The 26,186-nt window shown below is 39.5% G+C and overlaps 1 protein-coding gene and 1 long non-coding RNA gene across 2 annotated transcripts in view; one reads left to right on the forward strand and one right to left on the reverse strand.

Annotated features, from left to right (window-relative positions):
* Positions 1-26,186, reverse strand: part of Mtpalpha (monolysocardiolipin acyltransferase Mtpalpha) — a 52,146-nt gene that overhangs the window by 16,862 nt on the left and 9,098 nt on the right. Inside the window, exons 3-5 of the mRNA XM_053781734.2 lie at positions 22,710-22,832; positions 15,566-15,737; positions 12,223-12,333 (exon numbers count right to left, since the gene is read on the reverse strand). Coding sequence (XP_053637709.2) covers positions 12,223-12,333; positions 15,566-15,737; positions 22,710-22,832 — 406 coding nt within the window. The remainder of the gene's footprint in view (positions 1-12,222; positions 12,334-15,565; positions 15,738-22,709; positions 22,833-26,186) is intronic.
* On the forward strand, positions 14,678-25,423 carry LOC138853436 (uncharacterized). The gene is made up of 2 exons (XR_011392623.1): positions 14,678-15,015; positions 22,635-25,423. It is a non-coding gene; the product is annotated as an uncharacterized lncRNA (long non-coding RNA).

The following is a 26,186-nucleotide window of genomic DNA, read 5'->3' on the forward strand; positions in this document are numbered from 1 at the left end:
TTTTGTCTCCACATATACCTCAACGCACCACTCGCCTTTTTTCCCTCATCAATTCTATGATTAACCTCATCCTTCATAAATCCATCCGCCGACAAGTCAACTCCCAAGTATCTGAAAACATTCACTTCTTCCATACTACTCCTCCCCAATTTGATAAACAATTTTTCTTTATCTAAATCATTTGATACCCTCATCACCTTACTCTTTTCTATGTTCACTTTCAACTTTCTACCTTTACACACACTCCCAAACTCGTCCACTAACGTTCACAATTTTTCTTTAGAATCACTCATAAGCACAGTATCATCAGCAAAAAGCAACTGTCAATTCCCATTTTGCATTTGATTCCCCATAATTTAATCCCACCCCTCTCCCGAACACCCTAGCATTTACCTCTTTTACAACCCCATCTATAAATATATTAAACAACCATGGTGACATTACACATCCCTGTCTAAGACCTACTTTTACCAGGAAGTAGTCTCCCTCTCTTCTACACACCCTAACCTGAGCCTCACTATCCTCATAAAAACTCTTTACAGCATTTAGTAAGTTACCACCTATTCTATATACTTGCAACATCTGCCACATTGCTCCCCTATCCACTCTATCATATGCCTTTTTTAAATCCACAAATGCAATAAAAACTTCCCTACCTTTATCTAAATACTGTTAACATATATGCTTCAATGTAAACACTTGATCTACACATCCCCTACCCACTCTAAAACCTCCCTGTTCATCTGCAATCCTACATTCTGTCTTACCTCTAATTCTTTCAATTATAACCCTACCATACACTTTTCCTGGTATACTCAGTAAACTTATTCCTCTATAATTTTTACAATCTCTTTTGTCCCCCTTCCCTTTATATAAAGGGACTATACATGCTCTCTGCCAATCCCTAGGTACCTTCCCCTCTTTCATACATTTATTAAACAAAAATACCAACCACTCCAACACTATATCCCCCCCGGCTGCTTTACCCCCTTTCATTCTACGTAATGCCTCATGCACCTCCCCCACACTCACATCCTGTTCTTCTTCACTCCTAAATGATGGTATACCTCCCTGGCCAGTGCATGAAATTACCACCTCCCTTGCTTTCTCGACATTTAAAAGTTCCTCAAAATATTCTCGCCATCTACCCAAAACCTCCATCTCCCCATCTACTAACTCCCCTACTCTGTTTTTAACCGACAAATCCATTCGTTCCCTAGGCTTTCTTAACCCTTAAACGGTCCAAACAGATCGACGTTCAAATCCGTAGTGCTCCAAAAGTAGATCTGCCTTTTTTTTACTTACGTATTTTCAAATATAACAAAAAAAAAATGTAGATAAAAGTTTTTTTTACACATTTTCAAATGTAAAACAAGAAAGAAGATCTACATTTTTTTACATACTTTCAGATGTTGAAAAAATGTATGTATAAGTTTGGACCATTTAAGAGTTAACTTGATTAACTCCAGAATTTTTTCTTATTTTCATAAAAATTTCTTGACAGTGCCTCTCCTTTTGCACTCTCTCATCACTCTCTTCACCTTTCTTTTACTCTCCATATACTCTACTCTTCTTATAACACTTCTGCTTTGTAAAAACCTCTCATAAGCTAACTTCTTCTCTTTTATCACACCCATTACTTCATCATTCCACCAATCACTCCTCTTTCCTCCTGCACCCACCCTCCTATAAACACAAACTTCTGCCCCACATTCTAATACTGCATTTTTAAATCTATTCCAACTCTCCTCAACCCCCCACTACTCATACACCAGCCCACCTTTCTGCCAACAGTTGCTTATATCTAACCTGAACTTCCTCCTCCCTTAGTTTATACACTTTCACCTCCCTCTTACTTGTTGTTGCCATTTTCCTCTTTTCCCATCTACCTCTTACTGTAGCTACAACTAAATAATGATGATCCGATATATCAGTTGCCCCTCTATAACCGTGTACATCCTGGAGCCTACCCATCAACCTTTTATCCACCAATACATAATCTAACTACTTTCATTACGTGCTATATCATACCTTGTATATTTATTTATCCTCTTCTTCATAAAATGTATTACTTATTACCATACCTCTTCCTACACATAGCTCAATTAAAGGCTCCCCATTTTCATTTATCCCTGGCACCCCAAATTTACCTACTACTCCCTCCACAACATTTTTGCCCACTTTAGCATTGAAATCCCCATCCAACATTGCTTTCACACTTGGTTCAAAACTCCCCACGCATTCACTCAACATTTCTCAAAATCTCTCTCTCTCCTCTACACTTCTCTCTTCTCCAGGTGAATATACGCTTACTATAACCCACTTTTCACATCCAACCTTTATTTTACTCCACATAATCCTTGAAATAATACATTTATAGTCCCTCTTTTCCTGCCAAAACTTATCCTGCAACATTATTGCTACTCCTTCTTTAGCTCTAACTCTATTTGAAACCCCTGACCTAATCCCATTTATTCCTCTCCACTGAAACTCTCCCACCCCCTTCAGTTTTGTTTCACTTAAAGCCAGGACATCCAGTTTCTTCTCATTCATAACATCCACAATCATCACTTCCTCATCAATTGACAAGTTTCTTCTTATTCTTTTTAGTAATTATTACAGGAAAAGGGGTTACTAGCCCATTGTTCCCGGCATTTTAGTTGATTTTTACAACACGCATGGCTTAGAGAGGAAAGATTCTTATTCCACTTCCCCATGGATATAAAAGGAAAAGTAATAAGACCAAGAACTATTAAGATAAAATGAAAGAAAACTCAGATGAGTGTGTATAAATAAACGTGTACATGTATGTGTAGTGTGACCTAAGTGTAAGTAGAAGTAGCAAGACGTACCTGTAATCTTGCATATTTATGAGACAGACAAAAGACACCAGCAATCCTACTATCATGTAAAACAATTACAGGCTTTCGTTTCACACCCACTTGGCAGGACGGTAGTACCTCCCTGGGTGGTTGCTGTCTATGAACCTACTACTCTTGCCTCCCTTCTTACCTGTGCATACAGTGGACCCCCTGCATACGATGGCATCGGCGTGCGTTAAATCCGGTATACGATACATTTTAACGTAAAAATTTTGCCTCGCCACATGTTAAAAAACCCGCCACACGCGATTCGTCCGGGACGCGTCCCCGTGTGGCCTGAACTGCCCCGTGCGTGCCAGTGTGCTCGCATCTTAAGCATACATTTGGTACATTCCATATTATCACAGCGTTTTTGGTGCTTGTTTCTGCAAAATAAGTCACCATGGGCTCCAAGAAAGCTACTAGTGCCAAGCCTGCAGGAAAAAGGGTGCTAATTACTATGGAAATGAAGAAAGAGATAATTGCAAAGTACGAAAGTGGAGTGCGTGTGTCGGAGCTGGCCAGGTTGTATACCAAACCCCAATCAACCATCGCTACTATAGTGGCCAAGAACACGGCAATCAAGGAAGCTGTTCTTGCAAAAGGTGCATGTCTGTTTTTGAAACAGAGATCGCAAGTGTTAGAAGATGTTGAGAGACTTATTGGTGTGGATAAATGAAAAACAGATAGCAGGAGATAGCATCTCTCAAGTGATCATATGTGTGAAAAGGCTAAGAAGTTGCATGAAGATTTAATTGAAAAAATGCCTGCAACTAGTGGTAATGTCAGTGAATTTAAGGCCAGCAAAGGTTGGTTTGAAAGATTTAACCCCTTGACTGTCGCAACCCCCAATCCTGAGGTGTCTCCGGGTGTTGCAAAATTTAAAAAAAAAAAAAAAAAAAAAAAAAAAAAAAAAAAAAAAAAAAAAAAAAAAAAAAAAAAAAAAAAATTACTTTTTCTTATGAAATGATAGAGAATCTTTTCCCAATTGTAGTGACACCAAAAAAAAAAAAATTGATAGAAAACTGACGGAATTACTGTCTCGCGAAGTTAGTGACCTTGGCGATATTTACAAATCGGCAATTTCGGCCACTTTGAGCCCTATTTTTGGCTAATTCCGTTATTCCAGTTGACCAAACTCATAGCTATTTCTTTAGAACTCCATTTTTTTCTATCGATTGAGTACAAGAAACTGCCCATTTACCAATTTCAACTACCCAATAATGTGGTCAGAAATTTGCAATTTGGCCAATTTCACGAAAATTAAAAAATATGACAATTTCAAAATAAGGTCCAGAATGAACAATGCAGACATTCCTGGCTCTAAAATAACATTTTCTTTGTTCATCAGTCATGTCTCCAGGCCCCTCTGATATTACTCTTGTTTTCTATTTTGAATTTTTATTCAAACAAAAAATAGAAGACTTACTATTATGCAGACTACTGCAATACTGTAATAATTGTATAAATAACATCAACCCATTCATGACTGCATGACTGCATATTAGAATGGCTAGTTGGACATTTATTGGACAATGACATCATTTGTTTACTTTTGAACATTGGCAAAAATCAAACATTTCCCTTACTTTGAGCTCCATTTCCAGGTTCTTGTTATAGTAAAATCAATCAAAATCTCCTCTATTTCTATAATATGCTTTCCATTCTATCAAATGAGACCAAGAAAACGAGAATACAATCATAAATACTATACGAAAATAGACCACAAAGTCGGCATTTTAATTAAAAAAAAATAGTCGGAGTTTTTTTTTTCCCATTATGCACTGCGTGCTCCAGGATTTTTTTATATGGTGCACACTGACCACACAGACCCATTCTCTCACATATGGGCCTACCAGCTTTCTCCTGCTTGATTTGAAGCCGCTAGAATTTATGAGTATATATATACAAAATAGAGCGAAACACCAACGTCAAAGACCTGGGAGTGATCATGTCGGAGGATCTCACCTTCAAGGACCATAACATTGTATCAATCGCATCTGCTAGAAAAATGACAGGATGGATAATGAGAACCTTCAAAACTAGGGAGGCCAAGCCTATGATGACACTCTTCAGGTCACTTGTTCTATCTAGGCTGGAATATTGCTGCACACTAACAGCACCTTTCAAGGCAGGTGAAATTGCCGACCTAGAAAATGTACAGAGAACTTTCACGGCGCGCATAACGGAGATAAAACACCTCAATTATTGGGAGCGCTTGAGGTTCCTATACCTGTATTCCCTGGAACGCAGGAGGGAGAGATACATGATTATATACACCTGGAAAATCCTAGAGGGACTAGTACCGAACTTGCACACGAAAATCACTCACTACGAAAGCAAAAGACTTGGCAGACGATGCACCATCCCCCCAATGAAAAGCAGGGGTGTCACTAGCACGTTAAGAGACCATACAATAAGTGTCAGGGGCCCGAGACTGTTCAACTGCCTCCCAGCACACATAAGGGGGATTACCAACAGACCCCTGGCAGTCTTCAAGCTGGCACTGGACAAGCACCTAAAGTCAGTTCCGGATCAGCCGGGCTGTGGCTTGTACGTTGGTTTGCGTGCAGCCAGCAGCAACAGCCTGGTTGATCAGGCTCTGATCCACTAGGAGGCCTGGCCACAGACCGGGCCGCGGGGGCGTTGACCCCCGGAACTCTCTCCAGGTATACGTCAAACACGGTACCGCGTAAGACGTATATATACAGCCGCGACAATCAAAGGGTTAAGAATCGTAGTGGCATACATAGTGTGATTAGGCATGGTGAGGCTGCCAGTTCGGACCAAAAAGCAGCTGAAAAATATGTGAAGGAATTCAAGGATTACATAGACAGTGAAGAATTTAAACCTGAACAAGTGTTTAATTTAAGGCCTGTTTTGGAAGAAATTGCCAAGCTGGACCTACATTACTCAGGAGGAAAAGGCACTCCCAGGACATAAGCCTATCAAAGACAGACTTACTCTTCTGATGTGTGCCAATGCTAATGGTGATTACAAAGTGAAGCCTTTATTGGTGTATCACTCAAACTCCCAGAGCGTTCAGGCAAAACAATGTCCTCAAGGCTAATTTGTGTGTGCTGTGGAGGGCAAACAGTAAGGCATGGGTCACTAGGGACTTTTTCTATGACTGGTTACACCATGCATTTGCCCCCAATGTGAAAAATTACCTAATTGAAAAGAAATTAGACCTCAAGTGCCTCCTGGTATTAGACAATGCCCCTGGTCATCCTACAGACTTGGCAGAGCAACTTTCTGGGGACATGAGCTTCATTAAGGTCAAGTTTTTGCCTCCTAATACCACTCTTCTCCTGCAGCCCATGGACCAGCAGGTCATTTCCAACTTCAAGAAACTGTACACAAAAGCTGTTTCAAAAGTGCTTTGAAGTGACCACAGACACTGAATTGACTCTAAAAGTTTTGGAAGGATCACTTTCATATCCTCAATTGTATAAACCTTATAGGTAAGGCTTAGGAGGGAATAACTAAGAGGACCTTGAGCTCTGCTTGGAAGAAACTGTGGCCAGAATGTGTAGACAAAAGGGATTTTGAAGGATTTGATGCTAACCCTGGGAATCATATGCCAGTTGAGGAATCCATTGTGGCATTGGGGAAGTCCTTGGGGTTGGAGGTTCGTGGGGAGGATGTGGAAGAGTTGGTGGAGGAGGACAATGAAGAACTAACCACTGATGAGCTGCTAGATCATCTTCAACAGGAAGAGGCCAGACCTGAGGAAACTGCTTCAGAGGATGGGATAGAGGAATTGATGAAGTTGCCTACTTCAAAGATTAAAGAAATGTGTACAATGTGGACAAAGGTGAAAACCTTTATGGATGAAAATCACCCTCACACAGCTATTGCAAGCCGTGCTGGTGACCATTACAATGACAATGTTGTGAGCCACTTTAGGAAAGTCATAAAGGAACAAGAGGTACAGGCCTCTATGGACAGATTTGTGCGACAGAAGTCCACTGACTCTCAAGCTGGTCCTAGTGGCATTAAAAGAAGAAGGGAAGTAACCCCGGAAAAGGACTTGCTACCTCAAGTCCTAATGGAAGGGGATTCCCCTTCTAAACAATAACAACTTCGACACTCTTCCCTCCTCCCATCCCATCAATCATCACCAGATCTTCATTAAAGGTATGTGTCATGTATTCTATTGCTTCCATTATTTCTTATGGGGAAAATTAATTCGCCTTACGATAATTTCGGCATACGATGAGCTCTCAGGAACGGATTAATATCGTATGCCGGGGGTCCACTGTATTCATTTCTGGCTCTGCGACTTCTCTCCTTATTCTCCTGGGTCCTTTGCCTTTCATACTTCTTCCATTCTCTAGCACACTTGGATTTGGCCTCTCTACACCTTTGGGTGAACCAAGGGCTCATCCTGGCTTTCTCGTCATTTGTTACCCTTAGGCACAAACCTCTCCTCAGCTTCCTTGCATATTGTTGCCACATATTCCATCATCTCGTTTACTGACTTCCCTGCCAGTTCTCTGTGCAGGAATTTCTTCATGCCTGTGTAGTCCCCTTTCTTGTAGTTTGGCTTCATTCGCCCTGCTGTTCCTGCTTCCCTCTCCACTTATAACTCTACTATGCATTCAAAGCTCAGAACCACATGATCACTGGCCCCAAGGGGTCTTTCATGTGTGAAGTCCTCATTATCAGCACTACTCGAGGTGAATACTAGGTCTAGGTCCAATCTTGCTGGTTCATCCTCTCCTCTCTCTTTTTGTAGTGTCCCTTACGTGTTTACGTGTTGGTACATGAGGTTTTCCAGTACCACCTCCACCATCTTAGCTCCCCATGTTTCTGGGCCCCCATGTGACTAGGTTCTCCCAGTCAATTTCCTTGTGGTTGAAATCACCCATAATCAGCAGCTTTGCCCTGCTTGCATAAGCCCTTCTGGCCACTTCAGCCCGTGTGTCAACCATCGCTCTATTACTTTTATCATACTCTTGCCTTGGCCTCCTGTTGTTCTGTGGTGGGTCATACATCACTGCAATTACCACCTTGGGACCTCAAGACTGAAGCATTCCTATTATGTAATCTCTTGCTTCTCCTCTCTCCAGCTCATCAAAATCCCATCGGGTTTTGATGAGCAGTGCCACTCCTCCAACCCCTCTGTTCCCTCTGTCTTTCCTCAGAATCCGATATCCCACTGGAAAGAAGGCATCTGTTATCATTCCTGTGAGCTTGGTTTCCGTGAAACCTATGATGTCTAGTGATGCCTCTGACTCTTTCGTGCCACTCCTCCCACTCATTCATTATTCCATCAGTGCTGGTGTACCATACCTTCAGTTTCCTCTCTAACACTCGTGTTCTAGGGGGTCTGTGAGGGTGGGGGACCTGGTAGTGTGCTGCGGGATTTTATAGCATAGTGTAGGCTGGGGACTGTAAGTGTGGATTATGTTGGGATAGCGTGTGTGTGCATGCATGCACACGCTCATCTAGCTGTGGTTGCAGGGGCCGAGTCACAGCTCTTGACCCCGCCTCTTCACTGGTCGCTACTACATCATTCTTTCTGCTCCATGAGCTTTATCATACCTCTTCTTAAAGCTATGTATGGATCCTGCCTCCACTGCATCATTTCCCAGACTATTCCACTTCCTGACAACTCTGTGACTGAAGAAATATGTACTTCCTAACATCTCTATGATTCATCTGAGTCTTCAACTTCCAACTGTGACCCATTGTTGCTGTGTCCCATCTCTGGAACATCCTGTCTCTGTCCACCTTGTTGATTCCTATCAGTATTTTGTCGTTATCATATAAGAACATAAGAATGGAGGAACACTGCAGAAGGACTACTGGCCCATACGAGGCAGGGCCTTATCAAAATGACCTCTACCCAAAGCTACCCAAGAAGTTACTCCCGTACCCAATGACACAAATCAAACCCAGCCCTTCCCACTCATATATTTGTCCAATCTCTTTTTAAAGCTGCCCAAAGTCCTAGTCTGGATCACCCTACTGGGAAGATTGTTCCACGCATCCACAACTCTGTTAGAAAACCAGTACTTACCTATGTCCTTTCTAAATCTAAATTTATCCATCTTAAATCCATTATTCCTGGTTCTTACCTAGTTCGACACCCTCAGTACTTTATTAACCCTTTCGGGGTTTCGGCCATACTAGTACGGCTTACGTGCTATACGCATAAATTCTAGCGCCCTCAAATCTAGCAAGAGAAAGCTGGTAGTCCTACATATGAAAGAATGGGTCTATGTGGTCAGTGTGCGCAGTATAAAAAAAATCCTGCAGCACACAGTGCATAATGAGAAAAAAAAAAACTTTGACCGTGTTTTTGGTTTAAAACAGCGACTTTGCACTGTATTTTCGTATGGTATTTATTGTTGTATTCTAGTTTTCCTGGTCTCATTTTATAGAATGGAACACATATTACAGAAATTTAGATGATTTTGACTGGTTTTACAATGAAAAGTACCTTGAAATTGAGCTCAAAGTAGCAGAAATGTTCAATTTTTACCAAAGTTCAAAAGTAAACAAATCATGCTAAGCGTCCAATACACATCAATTGGCGAGTCTAATATTCTTTCACAAGTGCGCCGATATTATTTATACCATTTCTACACTAATGCAGTAGTCTGCATAACAGTAAATGTTATTATTTTTGTGAGAATAAAAATTCGAAGTGGAAAGCAAAAGAAATGTAAGAGGGGCCTGGGGACGTGACTAATGAACAGAGGATATGTTATTTTTGTGCCAGGAATGTCTTTCTTGTTTATTCTGGACCCTATTTGGAAATTGGCATCTTTTGAAATTTGTGTGAAATTGGCAAAATTGCTAAATTCTGACCACTTTATTGGATAGTTGAAATAGGTAAATGGGTGGTTTCTTGTACTCATTCGATAGAAAAAAACGGAGTTCTAGCGAAATAGTTATGATTTTTGTTGACTAGTACAGTGGAATTGGCCGAAAATAGGGCTCAAAGTGGGCAAAATCGCCGATGCGTAAACATCGTTGAGACCACTAATTTCACGAGAGCATAATTCCGTAAGTGTTCCATCAAATTTCATACTTTTGGTGTCATTATGATCGGGAAAAGATTCTCTATCTTTTCATAAGAATTTTTTTTTTTTTTTAAATTTTGGCGACCCTGAGAACAAGTCTCTGAGAGGGCCTGGCGACCCCCAAAGAGTTAATAAGTCTCTGAGAGGGCCTGGCGACCCCCAAAGAGTTAATATCTCCTTTGTTAATGCCAGTCATCCACTTATACACTTCAATGATATCTCCCCTTATTCTACATCTCTCCAGAGAGTGGAGATTTAAGGTTTTAAGTCTATCTTCATACGGGAGATTCCTTACACAGTAAATCACTTGAGTCATTCTTCTCTGTATGTTCTCCAATGAGTCTATATCCGTCCTGTAGTAAGGAGACCAAAACTGAGCGGCATAATCTAAACGAGGCCTCACTAGTGATGTATAGAGCTGTAAAATAACTTTTGGACTTCTGTTACTTATACTTCTTGAGATAAATCAAAGTAATCTGTTAGTCTTGTTGTGCACACTTAGGCACTGCTGTCTTGGCTTTAGATTTCTGCTTACCATGACTCCATAGTCTTTTTCACATTCTGTATGATCAAGCTCTACTTCACCTAGTTTATAGCTTCAAGGGTTATTTTCATTACCAAGGACTAGTACCTTACACTTATCCACATTGAACTTCATCTGCCATTTTTCAGACCAAGAAATAAATTTGTCCAAATCCCCCTGGAGTTCATTGCTATCCTCCTCAGAATGAATCATACAGCCTATCTTTGTATCATCAGCAAATTTGCTCATGTCACTCGTAATAGATTTGTGATCACTTGCGCCAAGCTCTTCAGTGATCTCCAGATTACTTACAAGTGTTTCCTTATTTGACAAGACTAGGTCGAGCAAATAATTACCCCTGGTAGGCTCTGTTACGCACTGCTTCAGAATACAATCCTCAACTGTTTCCATAAAGTCACTGGACTCCAGATTACCGGTCAAAGAATTCCAGTCAATTTGACTCAAGTTAAAACCCCCTACTATTACTATGTTATTGTGTTTAGAAGCCCTAACAATTTCGTCCCAAAGAAGTCTCCCTCTATCATGATCCAAGCCTGGAGGTCGGTATATTACACCTAAAATTAGTTTTTCTTGACTTTCTACAAACTCTACCCAAACAGATTCTGTTACTATTCCATCTATTTTTATACCTGTTTTTATGCAACAATTAATATTTTCTCAAACATATAATGCAACTCCTCCCTCCTTTCCATTACATCTATCCACATGGAACAACTTAAACCCTGTAATATTACACTCTCCTGTCCTCCATTGTCGTCAGGTCGATTTCCCTTAATCTCTCCTCGTAGGACATGTCCCTTAGCTCCAAGACTAGTCTTGTTGCAAACCTTCACACTTTCTCTAGTTTCCTTATGTGCTTGGCTAGGTTTTACCTAACACGGCATTTTCAGGAACATAACTACCGTTTAATATAATGATCTACCGTATACATTTTTTTCGCAGCAGTCCGGGAACTTTTTTGTAGCACCTAGTATATTGTTCATAGACTGGTTACTTACACAGCTTAAGAGTTAAAGGTAATTACTTTTGTCTCAGTTCATACCTGTTACCTCTTAGGCTGGGTCCTGTTGGGATGGTTCTGAGGGGATTTTTTTTGTACCCGAGGTGGCAAAAAACTTACCTTTATTAAAAGTATGTCACAGATTAGAAAGTGTTAATTATAAGTCTAATTACTATTGCAGTGGGTCATATTAGTTATAAATGCAATATATCAAATTAATTACATCTGAAATCAGTCGAATTAATTGTAATTATATAAAAAATGAAAATTATCACATACATGACACTCTCTCAGAAAATAGCAAGTGTATATATTTTACATTAATAACAAATGAACATAATACTGGGATTTATATCATATATACATAAATGCTGCCAAAACTGTATTTTTACTATTTTTTTAATTAAATAATTTTCAACATTTCTTATCAAAATTCAATGGCTTTACCCCTTAATTCATTTTCTCTTCACAATGCCATTACCGCTTTCATTTTATAACTACTGAACATTTTCTCCCATATATCTACATTCCCTCTCTAATATTAAACATTTTAAAAACTCTAGTCTCTCTCTAATAAAGTACAGTATTTAAAATTTTATATAAAAAAATCTAATCTCCCTCCAATGCCCAAGTAAAGAAGCCTATATAGTTTCTAACTTCCTCTGCAGAAGCATATATGTAGTTCAATGTCTCACGACCATCCTTGTTCTAAATAAAAGCAATGTTTCTCGTGGGCTAGTTAGTACACACTATGATAAAAGAATGTACTGTACTACTGACCAAGGAATCCAGCAGCCACCATCTCCTTCAAGACATTAATGTCTCCATTACCAAATCTGGAGCCCAGTGCTTTACCCAGGTACTCTCCTACATGCAAGGCAATATCACAGCCTGAAAAGTGAGAATGAAAACTATTTAATTATTAAAATTATAGCCAATGATAAAATTACTGACATTACACAACAGAAATTTCCTAGAAGCTTTACAAGCCTTTTTTCTCTGATTTCTTTTGAGTGAACAATACAGCTGTGTGTGGTACAGTGAGAGACACAAGGACAAAATTCAGTGCAAGGAATTGGTGATAGTCAAGTGAAAAGTAATAATAATTATAGTAATTACAACTGAAAACTCCATGGGGAAGTGGAGAAGAATCCTTCCTCTGTAAACCATGTGTCGTAAAAGGTGACTAAAATGCCGGGAGCAGAGAGTTAGTAATTCCATCTCCTGTATAATTACTAAATTTAAAAAGAAAATCTTTATGAAAGCATTTCTTCTATTTTGGGTCACCCTACCTCAGTGGTAGACAGTGTAAAGTGAAAAAAAAAATTATCTGCAATAAAAACTCACCTACTGTATATTACATGTAACAGTATACTAAGTATGTGTAAAGATACACTTAAGATTAACCCTTAAACTGTCCAAGTATTGACCTACATTTTCAATGTTAGCACTCCGAATTTATTGGACAAAAAAAATGTTGCAGATATAGCATTTTGGAATCTTTGATTTAATCCCATTAGGAGCTGAATGGCCTTCGTGGGTTTAGAGCTTCCTCAAAGGTGATAATGCTCCATTATAAAAGGATGTACATATAAACCCGTAGGGGTCAGGGCACCCTGATTTGGTGGGAAATGGTCGACATGTTAAAAAAAAAAATAAAAGATATGAAACTACTGTTCTATGCATATGATAGCATAATTATCATAACATGAAGTTCCTGGCAGCTGCAGTGGGTATGATGATCCAATCAAATGGCCCCCACACTCCCTTGACATCACACCTTTTCACTTGTGAGATCTATGAATGATTATGTTTTCCAGATAGCATTAAGTGACACTGAAACCTCGGTACTAGCATTAATGATGGCATCGGAAAAGTCACACCAATATTTTGATCAATACAGTGGTCCCTGGAATTACAATAATTTAGAGTTACAATTTACCCTCATAGGGAATTTTCTTTTGAGCTGTGATTAAAAACTGGAGATATGATATGCATATGATGATACATTTGTTGTGAGTTGCATCTTGGTGAACAAGATTAAACTAAGTTGCCCAAAATGCTCTGCATAACCAGGAACTTTATATATAAAGTAGTATGTTAATGATGTCAGTTATGTCTAATAGCTGAATCATGTATGTACTTGTAGAAATAAAGATTAATAATAAATCTGTGGTGAAGGAAGGCAGGGTAGGGATCATCCTAGGAAAGGATGGGAGGGGGTAAAGGGAAGTTTTGTGTGGAAGGGTCTTGGACATACCGCAGGCACATGTGCTTGCGTTATTTAGGAGCGAGTGGAGATAAATGGTTTTTTGGGACCTGATGAGCTGCTGGGTTTTATTTTGTGAAGGGATTTAGGAAAACCGGTTAGCTGGACTTGAGTCCTGGAGGTGGAAAGTACAATGCCTCACTCTAAAGGAGGGGTTTGGGATATCTGCTGTTTGGAGGGACATCTAGACTCATATCTGGGAAGAAGTGATAGTGTGGTTGGTGGTGAGTGTTTCTTTTTTCAGATCAAACTGCCTCGATGGGAGATGGCCAGAGTTTTAATTTTTTTTTTTAACACATCGGCCGCCTCCCACTACCTAGCATACACTCACATCTCCCTCGTTGGAGTTCATAGGTTCGAACCTAAAGCATTAACTCAAACTAGCAATAAGGTATCTTGCCTCTTGGGCAGCATCTGAGTCAACAGGAGCACCAGCTTTTGTGTGGGTGGGCCTTAGCCAACCTATGATGTAGTAGCTTGTCTCTTGGAGAGCGTCTGAGCCAACAGGAGTAGAGTGTGAGTGTGAGTGTGAGTGAGAGTGTGAGTGAGAGTGTGAGTGAGAGTGTGAGTGAGAGTGTGAGTGAGAGTGTGAGTGAGTGAGTGAGAGTGTGAGAGTGTGTGTGTGGGGGGGGGGGCTGGCTTAGCAGCCAATCAGCAACAGGAGTAAACATCTCTGGTAGCATCTCAGCCAATAACAGTGTTCTCTTATAATTACACTATCTTTTGCATTACCAAGTCAAACCTTTGTAAATTGCGAGTTCATTACCTTTGTAAATTGCGAGTTCATTACCTTTGTAAATTGTGAGTTCATTACCTCTGTAACTTGCTCAGCTATCAAAACTTTGGAGTCCAGTCCCTGGACCAATTATGTACCTCTGTAATCTTTTGACTACTGCCCACAGGATGGGTATGGGGTGCATAATAAACATATTAAACTAACAAGTCATCATACCCCCTAAAGTGCACAGTGAACAGGCCAATTCCCTGAAGATGAAGCAAGAAATTAGTGCATTGGTGCACGAGGATGACTTTTCATAATCAGTGATTATCATGTATATAGAAATAATAAAGAATATTAAAGTGGCTGACTAATCTAAGCTAATGAAAAAAGGCAGACATTATCAGAGAGAGAAAGGCTGTTGTTAATAGTGGATAAGAGAGAAGCAGATAAGGGAAGATACAGTGTCTGCAAGTTACATCAGGCTTGTGTGAGCATGTTAGAGCAGCCTGAGTGGAGATAGTTAGGTTTTATGGCTGTTGAAATGGGAACAAGTAACATTTATGAAGGGATTAAGAGAAAACTGGTAAGCTGGACTTGAGTCCTGGAGGTGAGAGGTACAGGGCCTGCACTGTGAAGGAAGATGGGTATTTTGCAGTTCAGAGTGTCATTTGAATTGTGATGTCCATGCACTTTTGGCAAGATAACTATTGAATGAATGATGGTGAATGATTTTTTTTCGTTGGGGGGGAAGGGTTTTTCCACCCTGCCTTGTAGCTGGCCAGTGTTAACAAAAATACAGATACACTGCAGGTAAAAGGGAATTACCAACAGACCCCTTGCTGTCTTCATGAGGAAACTTGTTAAATTTCTCAAGCCAGGTTTCTGATCAGCCCGGCTGTGATGCATACATTGGACTTCATGCAGCCAGGACAAACAGCCTAGATGATCAGTCATGAACCAGAAGACCTGGTCTAGGACCAGGCTATGGGACCCTTGACCCTCAAAATCGTCTTCAGGTAGACTAACATTCAGATAATCCTACAGTCACAGAAAGCCACACACAATTCTTTAGGAAATAAGTGATGATTTATATGCATGTTCTGAGTTAATTTTCAAACTTTTGAATTACTTACCAACTTCATCTAGCAGTGTTGCAGAACCCACAGGCCAACCAAAGGCTTTTGAAACCATGTCCAGCCTTTTAGGCTCTACACCTTCTTGGAAGAGCACTAACCCACTGTCTAGCATAGTACTAAATATTCTTGTGGTGTAAAATCCTGGACCATCTTTTACTACAATCACAACCTAAAAATAAAAATTTATATTAACTTTCCTATTTACTTACTTATCAAATATTCAATGCACTTTAATCCACTCCAAGTGGAACATGATTAAACTGGTACATTTTTTAACACCATGGCACAGAGAACATTACATATTTGGTACACAGAAGATCAAACAAGTCCTGTAGTTATCTTTGCCAGCTCTAAACAAAGGGGACCAGAGTCATCTACTCTGAATGCTCTTGATTAATTTATCACTTTGGCATTACTGGCATGTCACAAATGCTATTGGCATTGGTTATAAGCTCAGTAATTTCAAAAACTCTTATGCAACCAGTTATTTTTCTATTCTGCAACAATGACAACTCAAGTCTCTTCCAAGTATGGCTAACAGTGTGCAAGGTGCTTGTGATCACTCCCGTGATAGTACTCCTGTCGGAAATTTAGGTGGGGTTGTACCAGATCAGGGAAAGAAAAGAATTGTCTGCAATGATTTTGGAATCTGAATTAGCAAAGAGGAGAGAATGAATATGGCAAATCAACATAAATTCAATGATGCACTAGAAAGCACTGGCATTTTACCACCTGACATCATTTTACATAAATATTAATAACAAAAAAATGAAACAAAGACTATAGTAGTAGTCTTCTTGTTTTCCAGCACCTGGTTTCCTCTTTGGTAGTAGCAGCGGTAGTATTTATGACATTTACAAAGCACTTTGAGCATGTAAGTTACCCATGGCTCACAGACATCAAAAATATTCCAAACACAAAAAAAGATAAAAGCAATAAATAATAAAAGTAACGAAGAAACACTCTATACAAATACTCATATATCAAGTTAAAATAGCCAGCATAATTCAAAACCATTTCATCTTGTGAACCTCATGAGGAGAAAGACTAGCTGCTGCAATTTTCACTCTCTGCACTGCCACTTCCTACTGTCCAACTAGCCTGGATATAATACCTATCATGTCCTCTTGCAAAGGCCAAAACAGAAACCTTTTCCATACTAAACTTACAGGGCCCCATTACAATCACTGGTAACTAAATCATAAGCTATTTATCAATCAAACAGATGAGTTGCAGATGAAGCCAAGTCTACAATAACTTACACAAGGTAACTGACAGTAAGGGATGAGTGGAAGTCGCTGCTTTGTTAAGTGTGAGCTGCCTGACTTACAATCAACCTCAGTAATACTGCCCAGGGGCTGTCTAGTGCAAAGGAGAAAGACAAATGTCAAAATTTTTTTTCTTTTGAATTCTCGACTCAATTTATTTTGCGGGCACCATACAAAAATCTTTATTATAGGTAGCCTGCTTTACTAAAGCAGAGCACATGAAAGGTTTTGATGTGCTCAAAAATCAGGTTTGAACCTTAGTTTGGCCAAAAGAACACTGAGCTGCATTTGTTCATGCAGCATTGCAAGGTAAAGCACACTATACAGCTTGTCTGTCTGATGACCCTTACATGAATTACAGTGGACCCCCGGTATTCAATGGGATCGGTATTCGATGCATTTTAACGCAAAAATTTCGCCTCGGTATCCGATCGAAAACCCGGTATTCAATGCGATTCGTACGAGATATGTCCACGTGTGACCTGAACTGCCCCATGTGCGCCAGTGTTTACAAGCCAGCCAGTGTGCGCGCATCTAAGGATACATTTGGTACATTCCATATTATCGCTGTTTTTGGTGCTTGTTTCTGCAAAATAAGTCACCATGGGCCCCAAGAAAGCTTCTAGTGCCAACCCTTCGAGAAAAAAGGTGCTAATGACTATTGAAATGAAGAAAGAGATAATTGCAAAGTACGAAAGTGGAGTGCGGGTGTCGAAGCTGGCCAGGTTGTATAGTAAATCCCAATCAACTATCTCTACTATAGTGACCAGGAAAACGGCAATCAAGGAAGCTGTTCTTGCAAAAGGTGCAACTGTGATTATGAAACAGCGACTGCAAGTGTTAGAAAATGTTGAGAGACTGTTATTGGTGTGGATAAATGAAAAACAGATAGCAGGAGATAGCATCTCTCAAGTGATCACTTGTGAAAAGGCTAGGCAGCTGCATGACGATTTGGTAAAGAAATTGCCTGCAACTAGTGCTGATGTGAGTGAATTTAAGGCCAGCAAAGGTTGGTTTGAAAGATTTAAAAATCGTAGTGGCATACATAGTGTGATTAGGCATGGTGAGGCTGCCAGTTTGGACCAAAAAGCAGCTGAAAAATATATGAAGGAATTCAAAGTGTACATAGACAGTGAAGAATTTAAACCTGAACAAGTGTTTAATTGCAATGAAACATGCATGTTTGGGAAGAAAATGCAAAGCAGGACCTACATTACTCAGGAGGAAAAGGCACTCCCAGGACAAGCCTATGAAAGACAGGCTTACTCTGTTGATGTGTGCCAATGCTAGTGGTGATTGCAAAGTGGAGCCTTTATTGGTGTATCACTCTGAAACTCCCAGTGTGTTCAGGAAAAACAATGTCCTCAAGGCTAATTTGTGTGTGCTGTGGAGGGCAAACAGTAAGGCATGGGTCACTAGGGACTTTTTCTATGACTGGTTACACCAAGCATTTGCCACCACTGTGAAAAATTACCTAATTGAAAAGAAATTAGACCTTAAGTGCCTCCTGGTATTAGACAATGCCCCTGGTCATCCTACATACTTGGGAGAGAGACTTTCTGGGGACATGAGCTTCATTAAGGTCAAGTTTTTGCCTCCTAATACCATTCCTCTCCTGCAGCCCATGGACCAGCAGGTCATTTCCAACTTCAAGAAACCGTACACACAAGCTATGTTTCAAAAGTGCTTTGTAGTGACCACAGAAACTCAACTGACTCTAAAAGAGTTTTGGAAGGATCACTTTAATATCCTCAATTGTATAAACCTTATAGGTACGGCTTGGAAGGGAGTGACTAAGAGGACCTTGAACTCTGCTTGGAAAAAACTGTGGCCAGAATGTGTAGACAAAAGGGATTTTGAAGGATTTGAGGCTAACCCTGAGAATCCTATGCCAGTTGAGGAATCCATTGTGGCATTGGGGAAGTCCTTGGGGTTGAAGGTTAGTGGGGAAGATGTGGAAGAGTTGGTGGAGGAGGCCAATGATGAACTAACTACTGATGAGCTGCTAGATCATCTTCAACAGCAAGAGGCCAGACCTGAGGAAACTGCTTCAGAGGAGGGGATAGAGAAATTGAAGAAGTTGCCTACTTCAAAGATTAAGGAAATGTGTGCAGAGTGGCTTGAAGTGCAAACCTTTTTTGATGAAAATCACCCTGACACAGCTACTGCAAGCTGTGTTGGCAACCTGTACAATGACAATGTTGTGAACCACTTTAGGAAAGTCATAAAGGAACGAGAGGTACAGGCCTCTATCGACAGATATGTTGTGCGACAGAAGTCCAGTAACTCTCAAGCTGGTCCTAGTGGCATTAAAAGAAGAAGGGAAGTAACCCCAGAAAAGGACTTGCTACCTCAAGTTCTAATGGAAGGGGATTCCCCTTCTAAACACTAACACCATCCACACTCTCCCCTCCTCCCATCCCATCAATCATCACCAGATCTTCATTAAAGGTAAGTGTCAATTATTCTATTGTTGTTATTGTAATTATTCTATTGCATTAAACTTAATATTTCATGTGGTAAAATATTTTTTTTCATACTTTTGGGTGTTTTGCATGGATTAATTTGATTTCCATTATTTCTTATGGGGAAAATTGATTCGCTTTTCGATATTTTCGGTATTCGATGAGCTCTCAGGAACGAATTAATATCAAATACCGGGGGTCCACTGTACAATGTAGTCAAACTGATAACATTAGGGGATGATGAGTGTATACTGGCTAAGTACTGGCAAAAGTTTAAACTGAATGTTGAATATCAGTATGGGCAGATTAACATGGGTTAGCCCATGAATAGTCAGTGTTTCAACAAGTATAAATCTGCAGGGGTCAAAAATTTTACTGAGCTGATGCAGCTGTTAATAGTAGACTACTTTCTGAATATGGCTACAACAGATCATACATTTTTGGAGAATCATAAACTTGAGTGTATTTGAAGCAGCTAAGTTGGCTAACATGTTTGAAGTGAAGAAAATAGGGTGAGAGAATGAATAAAAATTTCCTTATAATCCAACTTAGATAGTGACAAAGATTAGAGAAATTATTCTAGTTTCAGATGTTAGGGGTAAACAACGAAGGTCACATTCATACATGGAACATCCCCAAGTGATGAACAAAGATCATAAGAATAGTGCTGGAGCCTTTAACATGCAAATCATCTTTCAACAAACCGGCCGTTTCCCACCAAAGCAGGGTAGCCCAAAAAGAAAAACAAAAGTTCCTCTTTTTAACTTTAGTAACATATACAAGAGAAGGGGTTACTAGCCCCTTGCCCTCAGCATTTTAGTAACAACAAAATAGGTCATGTGGTTGCAGACTGTTTCAAATTTCACAAATAATGATAAAAACAAAACACTTGAACACGAGGAAACAAAATAAAACAAAAACAAAAGCCTATGGATTTTATGAATATCAGAGATAGCCAAGTGTCCTAAGATAAAGTTACAGAATGCCTGGTTCCTCTCTACAGTGAGTCAGGTTGCAATGAGTGTAACAGGTGTTCCAATGACAGTCCCAACATTTAGGGACTCTGGGGACATTCTACTCATTGTTGCAAAGTGTCTTATTGATATCGCAGCATATTTCCTTTAATCATAATGTCCCGTTAAGGGGCATACAGGTTGCAATCATTTTTGTTCCTCTGCACAAGGCTTTAGTAGTCAATATACTGCCAATGTTCCACTGCACAGTGAACTCATGATTAACCACCATTTAAATAGCACAATTTTGAGTACCTATAAAATCCTAAGACCCTTTCCCCACAATGATCGCCACCTGTTCACAAATTGAACACGTGTCTGCTTACCAAGTTGTCACTGGAAATTTCCCCGAATAGTTGGAGGAAATTGTTTCTGGAGGAAGCTACAAACCAGAGTAAGTATTTAATGTTGACACAACACTTACATTGGAAGATGCTGTCAAGAACTTTCATCAGCAAGAGAAAAGTGCACATGTATTCATGGCAGTGAAGGTTCATTTCAGTCTGCTTCTGTGTGCTAATGCTTTGGTAGACTTTAATTACAAGCCAATTTTTATTTATCACTCTGAGAATCCCCGTGCTTTGAAACGTAAAGACAAACCCACTTTGTCTGCTGACTGGTGGTCTAACAACTCAGTATGGATGAGATCATGTTCACTACCTAATTTAAGATTGATTTTATTCCTTTATTTATGATGTGTCTGCCCAAAGGAGCCTTTTGGTCAAGGTTCTCCTCTCTCTTGATAATACCTGTAATCATCCTCAACTCTTGGAGTCTGTGAAGATTGTTTTTACCACCAAATACATCTCTGATGTAACCACTGTATTCAGGAGTGCACAAGATGAAGTGCCACTGTACAAGCAGAATAGTGCAACGGATGACATCAGACACTGGAGTGCTAGACTTCTGGCATAAATTTAATACAGCAGATGTAATGCACATTGTAAAAGTAGCATGGAATGAAGTGCCCTAGTCAACAAACATGCATTTTATAGTCTGAATGAAGCATCAAGTTGCACAATAAGAAGAATGAGGTTTAGACTTTAGTCATGACATGTGAATCAGATCTTAGATGATGAGGAAGAAAAGTCCAAAGAAAATGTTGGCAGAGCTCAGTACCTAGATACATGGGAGGCAGATAACAGACAAACATGAGGAAGAACCTGAAGAAAAATGGTTAATAATGCAACAGTTATGTGAACGATTCCATACTATAGAGGACCTTAACAAATTTACAAGCACTGCTCTGAAATGGGGTCTAGAGCAGCTATGTCTTACTGTCAGCTGTATAAAGTACTGTAGGGTAAGGAGACAAGAGACACATTACAGAATTTTTCCGTAATCCAGTACAATCCTTGACATCTGTGCAAGCTCAGCCATCCACCTCAGCCAACAGGTCACAACCTTCTATGTCAGCCCAGCGGGGCTACACCATCCCTCTCCACTCCTCCTAAAATCATTGACATATACCAGCAATCAGGACTTCTGGTAAGAAATATTATTTATTTAGGTTAAGTTAGGTGATTCCCTAGGTAGTAGGTTGGTAAACAGCAACCGCCCAGGGAGGTACTACCGTCCTGCCAAGTGAGTGTACAACGAAAACCTGTAATTGTTTTACATGATGGTAGGATTGCTGGTGTCTTTTGTCTGTCTTATAAACATGCAAGATTTCAGGTATGTCTTGCTACTTCTACCTGCACTTAGGTCACACTACACATACATGTTCAAGCATATATATATACACACCCCTCTGGGTATTCTTCTATTTTCTTTCTAGTTCTTGTTCTTGTTTATTTCCTCTTATCTCCATGGGGAAGTGGAACAGAATCCTTCCTCCGTAAGCCATGTGTGTTGTAAGAGGCGACTAAAATGCCGGGAGCAAGGGGCTAGTAACCCCTTCTCCCATATAAATTACTAAATTTAAAAGAGAAACTTTCGTTTTTCTTTTTGGGCCACCCTGCCTTGGTGGGATATGGCCGGTGTGTTGAAAGAAAGAAAGAAGTTAGGCGATTCGTCTGGAAATAGGACAATTGTTTCCTGACAGGGTCTTAGTTATGTGATGACATGCCACTTGAGCTTTAGTCATTGACCCAGGCCTTCTGTTGGCTTACCAGTCCTCCCCTTTAAAAAATGAAATTATTAATTATGTAACTTTTGTAGCATAAGTATTGTATAAAAATATAACTACTTTTTTTTTTTTTTTTTTTAGTCCTGAAATAAAATTTGTTGGTTTTCTGGGGTTTAAGGAGAATAACTCCATTTTTTCCATATGCTCTTCAGTCAATTTTGCACAATTTTTATATTTCAATGCTGCTTTCAGGAACCCAACTACTGTGTTAACCTATGGACAACTGTAATTTAAATTGAAGACAATCACAAATAAAGCAGCACTCACTTTGCCTTGTCTGAGTCCTACATCCACTGCTGAAGCTACGGTATCTTGTGAAGTCTTCTCTGTAGTGATGATCTCCAACAGCTGCATCTTGTCCACCGGAGAGAAGTAATGCATACCTATTACCTGCATCAACAACACAACATCAATCACAAATTAAAATTTGACAAATTATGGCAAGAGCATCAAATCATGAAATTACCATTTAAGATAACTCCAAACAAGAATCTGTTCCAACATTTAAGATCTGTATTATGATTCTTCAAAAGACCTGATTAAAGAAATAGTAGTCTGCATAAAGAGGTACAGTATTAGTCCAATATAACAGATTAATAGGGGGTGTCCATTATATCGGAATGATTTTTAAAACAGTAAAAAAGTGCACTAAAGTACTATAGTGTATATGTAATATAGTACTATGTACACATATGCAATAAGATCACAGTAAACAGATATCACAATATGCACAATAACCACTGAAAAAAATAGTGAATTTCCAAGTGCTTTCATCATTTCTCACATTATCAAAATAAAGGAACTAAAAGTACAACTTGACCAGTGGATTTCTGTTTATAATTTTAAAAGCGCACGCACGCGTGCACGCACACGTGCGCGCGCGCACACACACACACACACACACATGCCTGCTGGATGCTCAAGTCACGTGCCCAAAATCTCCTTCACCATTCCTCCCAGGCCTTTCCAGGAATATCCCCTACCCTTCCTTCCACCTCAAATTTGACAATGAATAGGTTTGACATAGCTAAGCTTTACAGACATGATTTTCACAGCACAGAATAAACTTTGAATACCAAATCTTATGTAGCCCAATGATGTTATCTAATCGTAAGAATAGTTCACACTGAAGTTAGGACTGTCAGAGAGGAGGGCAAACAAAGCAAGCATGTCAGGGGAATGGAGTCTGCTGAAATGAAGTTGGCATGTTCTCTGATTAACAGTCACTATGATAAACCTAAACAGCCAAGACAACCTGACAATCCTCACAGATACACTAAAATTGAAGAGTGGAAAAAATATCAATAATTATAGAACTATATAAAGTCCCAAGGTTGATTATTATTTGAAGGCAAAAATGTAAGCATACAAGTGATAAGTCATCATTAGTATATTAAAAAAAATAAGTGCTAAACCCAAAAGGGCCATACAGCATTGCAAGTGGTAATTAAAAGACATTAAGCTGAGTAAACTTTACTTTATGATATTTTACCCACAGTGAAGCATATCAAGTTCTATGGTTACTGATACAACTCCACTGTGGATGAACACCAGGAGTGTTGTGTCTGCTTAAAATGTCCTTCAATTATTACCCAAAATCATCTGGTAACACACGTCAGATTGCATTACGTGTGATTACACCTTACACTGATCAGCAGCTGCTAGACTGAACACTTACATGTGACTTGCATCACACATATACAGTAGGGCCCACTTATTAGGCGGGGTAGGTTCCAGACTACCGCTGGAAAGTGGACCTCACTAGAAAGAAGAATGCCATTTTTTCCACTTACAAATGCCAGGTATTAACCCTTTGAGGGTCGACAGGCTCTCTCCGAGACTCGTTCTCAGGGTCAGCCAAATAAAAAAAAAAAAAAAAAAAAAAAAAAAAAAAAAACAAAAAAAAAAAAAAAAATTTCTTATGAAAAGATAGAGAATCTTTTCCCAATCATAATGACACCAAAAGTATGAAATTTGATGGAAAACTTACGGAATTATGCTCTCACAAAGTTAGCGGTCTCGGCGATGTTTACAAATCTGCGATTTTGCCCACTGAGTCCCATTTTCGGCCAATTCCACTGTACTAGTCAACAAAAAACATTAATATTTCGCTAGAACTCCATTTTTCCTATCGAATGAGTGCAAGAAACCACCCATTTACCAATTTCAACTATCCAGTACAGTGGTCAGAATTTAGCAATTTTGCCAATTTCACACAAATTTCAAAAGATGCCAATTTCCGAATAGGGTCCAGAATAAACAAGAAAGACATTCCTGGCACTAAAATAACATTTCCTCTGTTCATTAGTCACGTCTCAAGGCCCCTCTTACATTCTTTTGCTTTCCACTTTGAATTTTTATTCTCACAAAAAATAGAAGATTTACTGTTATGCAGACTACTGCATTAGTGTAAAAAATGGTATAAATAATATTGGCACACTTGCGAAAGAATGTTAGACTCACCAGTTGACGTGTATTGGACACTTGGCATGATTTGTTTACTTTTGAACTTTGGTAAAAAACGAACATTTCTGCTACTTTGAGCTCAATTTCAAGGTACTTTTCATTGTAAAACCAGTCAAAATCATCCCAATTTCTGTAATATGTCTTCCATTCTATACAATGAGACCAGGAAAACTAGAATACAACAATAAATGCCATACAAAAATACAGTTCAAAGTCGCTGTTTTATTCCAAAAAAACGGTCAAAGTTTTTTTTTCTCATTATGCACTGTGTGCTGCAGGATTTTTTTTATACTGTGCACACTGACCACATAGACCCATTCTTTCATATGTAGGCCTACCAGCCTTCTCCCACTAGATTTGAGGGCGCTAGAATTTAGGCGTACTAGTACGTCTAAAACCCTGGGTCGTAAGCCGTACTAGTACGGCCGAAACCCTCAAAGGGTTAAAGTTTACACTAACATACATTAAGCTAACAGTAGAACTAGGCATTAAAAAACAATAAAAAGTAAAATACATACACAGCACATACATTACTTACCTTAAAATATTTGTAGTCTTAAAGTAGGGTGAGAGGTGAAAAGTATTTACTATTGTTTAGTCAGGTGTGGTAGGTATGGTAGCCCACCTGGCCACCATACTTACATACACAGCAGTATTATTATTACCATTGACATACCTTGTTCACCGAGTTTAACCATTTCTAACAACTACCCTCATAAATGAAGGGAGAAGTGATGAGAGCAAGTCATGCCAAGAATTGTAAACAAATCCAAATGCGTAAGGGGAGTGACTGGGTCAAACGTGGACTGATACACATTTTCTCTGGTGCTGGACTCGAGAAAATGGATTTTTTCCCTCTGCCCGGCTACCACATCTCATATTTATGTGAAATTTTTCCTACTGTGGGTGTATGTATTGTGTGTAGGTTGGTAGACAGCAACCACCCAGGGAAGTACTACCGTCCTGCCAGATGACTGTGAAACAAAAACCTGTAACTGTTTTGCATGATGGTAGGATTGCTGGTTTCTTTTTCTGTCTCATAAACACGCTAAGATAACAGGGATATCTTGCTACTCCTACTTACACTTTGGTCACACTTCACAGACACGCACATGCATATATATATATACATACATCTAGGTTTTTCTCCTTTTTCTAAATAGCTCTTGTTCTTTTTTATTTCTTCTATTGTCCATGGGGAAGTGGAAAAGAATCTTTCCTCCGTAAGCCATGCGTGTCGTATGAGGCGACTAAAATGCCGGGAGCAATGGGCTAGTA

This window comes from Cherax quadricarinatus, chromosome 30, assembly GCF_038502225.1.
Source record: "Cherax quadricarinatus isolate ZL_2023a chromosome 30, ASM3850222v1, whole genome shotgun sequence".
NCBI classification, from domain to species: domain Eukaryota; kingdom Metazoa; phylum Arthropoda; class Malacostraca; order Decapoda; family Parastacidae; genus Cherax; species Cherax quadricarinatus.